Here is an 8825-nt window from a genome sequence, read left to right on the forward strand (position 1 = left end):
TATTTTGCGAGTTGGTAGCTTGCTGTTCACTGTAAATATTTAAAGGCGCTAACACGCACGCACGCACGCACGCACGCACACACACACACACACACACACACACACACACACACACACACACACACACACACACACACACACACACACACACACACACACACACACACACACACACACACACACACACACACACACACACACACACACACACACACACACACACACACGCGCGAAACAGGACAGAGCGTCAAACAACTACCAACTCGCTAAAGTCCTCTTAAGCTGTACTTCTAGTACAGTGGGCCCTTCCATGTGTGTGCAGTCTCCGTGTTGGCGCTCTGTCTCGTGTCGTTCTCTTGTGTGTGTGTGTGTGTGTGTGTGTGTGTGTGTGTGTGTGTGTGTGTGTGTGTGTGTGTGTGTGTGTGTGTGTGTGTGTGTGTGTGTGTGTGTGTGTGTGTGTGTGTGTGTGTGTGTGTGTGTGTGTGTGTGTGTGTGTGTGTGTGTGTGTGTGTGTGTGTGTGTGTGTGTGTGTGTGTGTGTGTGTGTGTGTGTGTGTGTGTGTGTGTGTGTGTGTGTGTGTGTGTGTGTGTGTGTGTGTGTGTGTGTGTGTGTGTGTGTGTGTGTGTGTGTGTGTGTGTGTGTGTGTGTGTGTGTGTGTGTGTGTGTGTGTGTGTGTGTGTGTGTGTGTGTGTGTGTGTGTGTGTGTGTGTGTGTGTGTGTGTGTGTGTGTGTGTGTGTGTGTGTGTGTGTGTGTGTGTGTGTGTGTGTGTGTGTGTGTGTGTGTGTGTGTGTGTGTGTGTGTGTGTGTGTGTGTGTGTGTGTGTGTGTGTGTGTGTGTGTGTGTGTGTGTGTGTGTGTGTGTGTGTGTGTGTGTGTGTGTGTGTGTGTGTGTGTGTGTGTGTGTGTGTGTGTGTGTGTGTGTGTTTTGGCGTCTTTAAATATTTACAGTGGATAGTTATTTATGTGCCTGACGGTGAGTATTATCGCCTCATTTTTTGCCCCGCCACCTCATAATGCTTGGGCAAAGGTGGATTTCACGTACCACTGAATGCATAATTTTAAGAAATCTGTAAAGCTTAGTTTTGGTCAACCCGCATGTCTTTAGAGATCAATGCAGGCGTTATGTCCAGTTGCTTCTTTGATATTTTGCACGCCTGTTCTTTGCATCTTTTATTTTCTCTCCGAGCTGCATGTGCCTCTGGAAAAAGAAATAATGAAAATATGAACAAATGGTACTTATAACAAAGTGGTACGTGTCGACATAATCACAGCATTGACATGCTGGTTGGTTTGTTGCAGTTCGCTTTAACGCCCAGTGATGCTCGATCGCGCCGTAGTTGTTCATAAACACGCTGGAAGGTGATCGTGTCAACTACCGCGTGCCCTCCGTAAGTTTGCCTCTATGGCGACGTTTATCATATCAGTGCCAAGGAAAAAGTCGGTGGCTACGAGATTGGCGCAACGCCACCAGTCTTCCCTGAACCACCGTGAAGAGTGCAGGTTGACTTCTTGCGCCATCTTGCGGTTGCTCTTGATGAAGTACGGCAGCTGCGCCGTCATCTGCACCATGGCTGACGTCGGCGTGCCGAAGGTCGGTTCGCACACCTTTTCGCTCAGGAAGCTGCGCAGCGTGGACAGGTCAGCGGCGTTGGCCCACAGGTGCTTCACGCCCAAGCCGGTGATCTCGGAGCCCGGTCCGTGGTACGGGTGGTTGTAGCACACCAGCACTTTAGGACCAGTAGCATTCGCTCGGCACCCGTCCAGCATGTCGGCGAGCGGCACCCGTGTCGCATTGCGGAACAGCAGCAGGTCGCGCAACTCTTCCCTGATGAGCTGCACGAGTCGGACGTGGTTCTCCTGAGGGTTAGGGTCGCGCTTGCGGAAACCCGTCGTGAAGCGGTGGAAGTCCAGAAGCACGGGCTCACCGGTCATCTCGACAAATTGACGCACTTGCTGGAGCACTTCGCGAACGGTGACCTGGCCCTTGATGAGATCATGCGTGATCCAGAACTCCCCACGGCTCTCCTGGACCCTGAGATCGAGAGAGCGAATGCCGTACAGCAGCTGTTCCAGGATCGTCTCTTCCTGGTTGAGCAGAAAGTGGTCGAAGAAGGACACGTGGTCTGGCGAGTGGGTGTCATACATGGCGGAGTTGTGCGTGCCTGGTATGAAGAGGTCCACGAAACGCAGGTGTCCGAGGTCTCGGCAGTGGTCTTGCATCCATCGAGGTCGTGCCCTGAGGCAGGACGTCGAGGCCACCGGGCTTTCCGGAGTGGATAGCACCGCCCAGAAGCCGAGGCACGTGTCCGTAGTCAGGCTGGTCCAGTTGAAGCGGGGAAAAGTCACCGACGTCGTTTTCTGTCCGTCGCGACCGATCGCACGGTACGACTCCAGCGGAGACCAGCCGCCTCCGTACGCTGCCTTATGCGGGTCGGTGTCGAAGAGGTGCACCGAGGCAATGTCCCGAATGTTTTCGGGCAAGCCGTACCAGTTGAGCTCCAGGAGCCGGTACTTCCCGCTCTGCTTCCTCGACGCTGCAGTAAGGTAGACTCCCCAGCCGCGACGCTCGCCTGCAAGAAGGAACGTATGCGGTTTCATCACGTTTTAGGCTGCTCGCGAGATGCATCATTCTGAGCAAAACTGATGTGGCTGGCAGATAGTTCCACATCATGGTGAAATGTGCTAAGCTATCATAAGCATCATGATCACCAGCCTGACTACGCGCATTTCAGGAAAAAAGCCTCTCCCATATCTCTCAATTAACTCTTTCCTGTGCCAGCTGCAGCCCCCTATCCTAATCTCATCCTTCCTAATCTCATCCGCTCACCTAACTTTCTGCCGCACCTTGATACGTACGCTTTCCCTCTCTAGGAAACTAGTATGTTACCCTTAAGGAGCATCGGTTATCTTACCTTCGCATTACATGCCCTGTCCAAGCCCATTTCTTCCTTTTTGATTTCGACTAGAATGTCATTAACCCGCGTTTGTTACCTGACCTACTCTATCTTGTTCCTATCTTTTAACGTTACACCTATTATGTTTTTTCTATAGCTAGCTGCGTTCTCCTTAATTTAAGCTAAACCCTTTTTGTTAGCTTACACTTTTCTGCACCACAGGTGAGTACCCGCAAGATACAGGTGTTGTATACTTTTCTCGAGAGGGATATTGATAAACTGCCATTTATGATTTCAGATAACCTGCCAAATGCGCTTCACCCAATTCTTTTTTGCTCTCGTGATCCAGATACGCGGTCCCTACCTGCGCTAATTAGGTGTATCCCCTAACCGCTTCCAGCACCTCGCTACCAGTTGTAAACTGCTGTTCTCTTCTGAGACTGTTGATCATTACTCTGTTTTTCTGCATATTAATTTTTAGGCCCACCGTACTACTCTGCCTGTCTAACTCATTGATCATGCTTTGTAGTTCATGTCCTGAGTGACTTAGCAAGGCAAGGACATCAGTGAAACACAGATTGCTAAGATATTCGCCATAAACTCTTATCCCCAACTGTTCCAATCCAGGCTTCTGAATACCTCTTGTATAAAGACGGTGAACAGCACTGGCGAGATCGTGTTTCTCTGCCTGACACCCTTCCCTATCGTGATTTTATTGCTGTCTATACGGTGGACTATGGTAACTTAGAAGGACTTGGTTGTAAGCCAGTTGGTAGGACATCGTGAGGAGCAAAACCGCAAAACAGGACGGGACTGAGGCAGGCGACGACACAGGGCGGTGCTGACAACTGAACATTTATTGAAAAAAATTGGCGGTGGTTTATCTCTGGTTAAACCTGGAGCGACGTGATAGCTACAGCTGGCTGAGTAGAACTTGGTCACGTGACCAACCACGTGATCAGCCACGGCGCCACGCCGCCGGCAGCTGCTCCGCACCACGTGACTGCGTGGCGACACAGCCACAGGGTGGCGGCGCCACCACGCTGAAGGCTCGAAATGCTACCGTAATGTAGCGGTCGCTACAAAACAGTAGAGCATATATGGTAGCTGTGCACTATGGTACACTACTATGGTAACTGTGCAGATGTTATGTTACTGATATCTTCCAGTATTTTTACATAAGGCTCTTCTGCGTCCTGATTCCGCAAATCCTGCATGACTGCTGATGTTTCTCTTGATTCCCGTAATCTATGAAGGCTATATATAGGGGTTGGTTATATTCTGCGAATTTTTCTATCCTATGATTGACAGTGCGAATATGGTCTGTTGTCGAGTACCCGTTACGAGAGCCTGCCTGATCCTTTGTTGTTCTGGTTATATTAGCGGTTACCTTAGTAAATACCTTATAGACAGCGGACAGTAGGCTGATCAGTCTGTAATTTTTCAAGTCCTTGACATCTCCCTTCTTATGATGATGTTAGCGTTTTTCTAAGCTACTGGTACGCTCGAGGTCATAAGGCATTGTATATACAGGGTGGCTAGTTTTTGTAGCACAATCTCCACTCCGTCCTTCAACAGATCTGCTGGTACCTGATCCTCACAAGCTGTTTTCCTCTCTGCATTGCTGGTAAGGCTTTCTTTAGTTCCTCTTTCGTTACTGGCGGGATGCCCCCTTGCACTGCTGTCTCTCTCATTAACGTCCTCATTGCATTGGCCACTGTATAGATTTGTGCAGAATTCTGCGGCTACTCGTGACCTTCTTTTATCTCCTCTCCCGTCCCCCAGAGCAGAGTAGCAGGCCAGATATTTATTTTTCAGGCCAACCTCTCTGCATTTCCTATCAATAAACCCTCTCTCTCTCTCTGCGGCTACTTTGACGCTCTTGTTGGCTCGGCGCCCGAAGTTGCCTCCTTCTTTCTCCAATCCATCGTGCTGCGCCATGGCGCCCCTCAGGTGCTTCTCAGTGACCGCGGCCGGACGTTCCTTTCGACCGTTGTTGCCGAAGTTCTGCAAGCTTCTTCTACACTTCACAAGATGACGTCCAGCTACCACCCCCAGATCAATGGTCTTACTGAGTGGTTCTATCGCACCCTACAAGATATGATTGCTATGTACGTCGAACCTGACCACCGTAACTGGGACGTAGTCCTTCTTTTCGTCACTTTTGCCTACAATTCCGCATTGCAACGAACCACTGGTTACTCCCCGTTTTTCCTCGTTTACGGCCGTTCTCCCACTACCCTTCTCGACACCTCTTTCTTTTCGGCGCCTGCGAGCTCCTCACCGTCTCTCCCCGAACAATTCCTCTCCCGCGTGGTCCGATGCCGCCACCTTGCTCGCCTGAACACTGAAGTCTGTCAGGAAGATCGCAAGAGTCACTACGACAAGACGCACCGCGTTGTCTCGTTCAACCCTTGCTTTCTACCCCTCTGCGGACGCCTGGTCTTTCCGACAAGTTTCAGCCTCGTTTCTTTGGTCCCTACTTGGTGCTCAACCAAACTTCACCAGTTAACTACCGCGTCACTCCTGTTGACCCTCCCCCTGGACCGCCGTCACCACGGGACTGAAATGGTCCACGTCTCCTGACTGAAGCCTTCCATTCGGCGCTCTGCATCAGACTGATCGCGGCCAGGCTGGCCACTTCTGACCGTGCGGGTAGTTAGTGTGAGCACTTTATGCGCCTTCGTCGCCTCTCTGGCTGCGACTTCATTCTCTTTCACCTGTAAATTCCCATCGTCATCGCCTGGCGCTGTGCGCTGGCAGCACGTCTCAGCCAGCTGGTGAGAATAAACGTCTCCCGTGAAGTCTTCCCTTACAATATTGCAAATGACAGTGCTCTATTTGTTCCTTAACGCATGCTTCTGGTCTTTGCCTATAGCTGGTTTCCTTTTCACCGCTTTTAGGCTACCTCAGCTCTATAGAGCGTGCTCTAGTCTCTCTATATTAAACTTCTTTGTCAGTGGCCTTGCGCTTATTAACTTCGATATCTCTGCAAGTTATATCCTGTCTGTAGGGTTAGACGCCCTCATGCTTTGGCATTTCTTAATCAGATCTTTCGCCTTCTGAGATATCTTGCCGGTACCCTGTCGAACCAGCCTACCACCTACTTCTACTGCGCACTCCGTAATGATAACTGCGAGACTATCGTTCATTGCTTGAACATTAAGGTCGCCGTCCCCAGTCTGTTCTGCAGCTGTATACTGAATTCCTCTATTTTCCCTCTTACCGCTATACTCGTTAATGGGCTTCCGCTGCACTATAGTTCCTTCCGATCCCTCTTCAACTGTAGGCTAATTCGAGACCTTATTATCCTGTGATCGCTACAACGCACCTTTCCGATGACCTGCACATCCTGCAAAATGGTAGGGTGAGCGCATAGTGCGATGTTTATTTCAATTTAGTCTCACCATTGTTGCTGTTCCAGGTCCACTTCCTGTTCTCTCGTTTGCGAAATAACGTATTCATGGTCGGTAAATTATTTCTCTCTGCGAACTCTACCAACAACTCCCCTCTGCTGTTCCTAGAGCATACGGCATAGTTGCCCACTGCCTGGTCTCCAGCCTGCTTCTCCCTTACGTTGGCATTGAAGTCGCCCATCAGGACGAGAGTCGTCTATGGCCGACGTGTTGTTGAAGGAATTGAAATGCTCCCCCAGTCCTGAATGTCAAACAAGAAAGCGAGTAGCAGCCATTCCCTATACTCACAAGATCTCGCATAATTCGAAAAATGTTTGAAAAAGAATCAGAGTGGGATGCTGTTTCTTTTCGCCCCGGTTAAATTATCAAGCTTGTGTATGGGTGTCAGCAACCCAGAGAAAAACTATCCCCGATTGCCCGAAAAATCATAAGTGCAAATTTCTAAAGTGTCAAAAAATGTTGTGTATTCCATTCCTCTCACTTGTAACAGGTTTTAGATTGGCCATACAGGACAGTGCTTAATTGATAGGCTCAGGCAGCACCGTAACAATGTCGATAATGAAAATTCTCGTAACCTTAGCATGCATTGGCGTGAGTGCAATTGCAAACCACAGTTCTCATATTGCCGAGTTGTTGCCAGGAACAAAGATCAGCTGTGTCGTGAAATAATCGAGGCCACAAATATCAAGAGATACGGTGATTTCTGTGCAAGTGCCCCATCGGTATCTCTATCACAAAAAGAATCACCCTTCCTGAATTGCACGTCTTAGCACGTGTTGTCTAGCTGGTATCCTGGCGCACGAATGGGCTCTTTGCGGTGTTTTCTTTTCTGGTGCCAAAATGCATATATACGCAAAGCGTGCCAAATAAATGTCCGTTGTTAGTCCAGCGTTCGTTTCCTGCTTTCCTCTGCTCTCTTCTTAGGCATTGAGCCGCTTCACGTATATCATGCATAACCAACTCGCCCATCAGTTCGTGCTTTCAAGCTATATCCTGATTGATGAGCAATCCCACACATAATTCTCGTCTGTCCGCTAATCCAGGATAGCATAGTACGTGCACGCCCTTCTGCACTGTATACGTTCCATATGTCCACCTAACCTCACTAAGCCCTATGACATCCCATGTAATGCCCGCTAGTTCCTCGAACAACACTGGTAGACTATCCGCACCGGACAAGGTTTCAGCGTTAAACGTTGCCATATTCAGTTTCCAGTGGTGACCTGTCCAGAGCGAGTGATTCTTATCACCCTCCGGTGCGTCACAGGTCTGACCGCCGCCTTGGTCAGTTGCTCCGCAGCCGTTGGGGACTGAGGGCCCAGGGTTAATTGGTTTACTCATGTTGGATGTTGTGGCCAAGTACTACACCAGGTTGGCCAAATCATGATCTGGTGAGGGAGTGCGTTGTCGGTTCAGGTAACCGAGATCAGGCCGCATCCCAGGCCTTGAAATGGAATTCCATCGACACGCAGGTTCTTTTTTTATCCGGTGAGGAATTGCGCATAATCGGGATTCGAACCCCGGTCCTCTTGCACGCGAGGATTATGCTGCATATGCACCATCGCTGCTCCTTCTAACCTTGTCCTCCTCCCCCTAAACAACCAACTAAGCCCAGTTCTCGCACTTTTGCGTATTTCCACGCTTCTAAGAAACAATTACCACATGTGCATCATATGTGAAAACGAACAGCACGCGGGAAACTTGTCCTCCTAGCTCCGCCTACCGACGGAATGATTCAATATAACGAACAGCTGTGTACATGCATGACTGAGCAACAAAGAAATGGAGCAACCACTTTCCGCGTATCGGGCTATTGTTTCATGCGCCTTCTGTTTTGCTCTGACCGTGAACACTCAAGGCTGAAGGCCAAGGCTTTTTTCTACAAGGCCGGACGTTCGGTCGATCGATGCGCTGGCAAACTGGTTAGAAGGCAGGCCCGGGAGCTCAGGTTACCTTCCGTTCTGACTTCTCATACGAGGTGTATACGTATTACTTCAAACTAATTGTCATGCAGTTATCCCCCTCTCATCCAGGCTGTCCATAAGAACTAGTGCAGCTCTCCCTTTCCCTTCACCCACTCCACGCTCGGCTGCCTTGCGTAATGGTGCTTTAAAAAAAAAAGGATCGGCATTAGTAAACCGGACGCGCACCGCGATGCACGACGGCTCAACGGGAAAGATCGGTCTCAATGCTTCTACGGCGCTTTGCCGACACTAAGGTCACCCGGTATAGCGACGCCACGCCGAACGCCGCCTCTCGTGATCCCTGCGCCAGTTATATACGACCCGAATCAAGCTCCGCGGCGAAATGGTGTCGAGATACGCCTGTCCTATGGTGGACATCAAACCGAGTCGGCTCACCGGGTTCGTGCGGGGCGCCAGCCGCAGCGGACAGCCAGAGGAGCAGGATGAGAGGAGCTCCGCGTCGCATGGTGCTCCGAGCGGTTTTCCTTTCGGCCGCAGATAAGCGTCGCGCGCGCTTCCCCGAAGTGGCGACCTCGTCACGCAATCGCGAT

The 8825-nt window shown here is 50.3% G+C and overlaps 1 protein-coding gene across 1 annotated transcript; it reads right to left on the reverse strand.

Moving 5' to 3' along the window:
- Positions 1-1157: 1157 nt before the first annotated feature.
- Positions 1158-8825, reverse strand: LOC144126047 (PI-PLC X domain-containing protein 1-like). Its single transcript, XM_077659949.1, has 2 exons — positions 8671-8825; positions 1158-2570 (listed from the first exon to the last, which is right to left on the reverse strand). The coding sequence occupies exons 1-2, from the start codon at positions 8738-8740 to the stop codon at positions 1369-1371; spliced, it is 1272 nt and encodes a 423-aa protein (XP_077516075.1). The 5' UTR covers positions 8741-8825; the 3' UTR covers positions 1158-1368.

This window comes from Amblyomma americanum, chromosome 3, assembly GCF_052857255.1.
Source record: "Amblyomma americanum isolate KBUSLIRL-KWMA chromosome 3, ASM5285725v1, whole genome shotgun sequence".
NCBI classification, from domain to species: Eukaryota; Metazoa; Arthropoda; class Arachnida; order Ixodida; family Ixodidae; genus Amblyomma; species Amblyomma americanum.

Coding starts and splice junctions, on each gene's coding strand:
- LOC144126047 (XM_077659949.1), bottom strand. CDS start 8,740: ATGCGACGCGGAGCTCCTCTCATCCTGCTCCTCTGGCTGTCCGCTGCG. Junction 2,571..8,670: donor TGGCGCCCCGCACGAACCCG/GTGAGCCGACTC, acceptor TCCTTCTTGCAG/GCGAGCGTCGCGGCTGGGGA.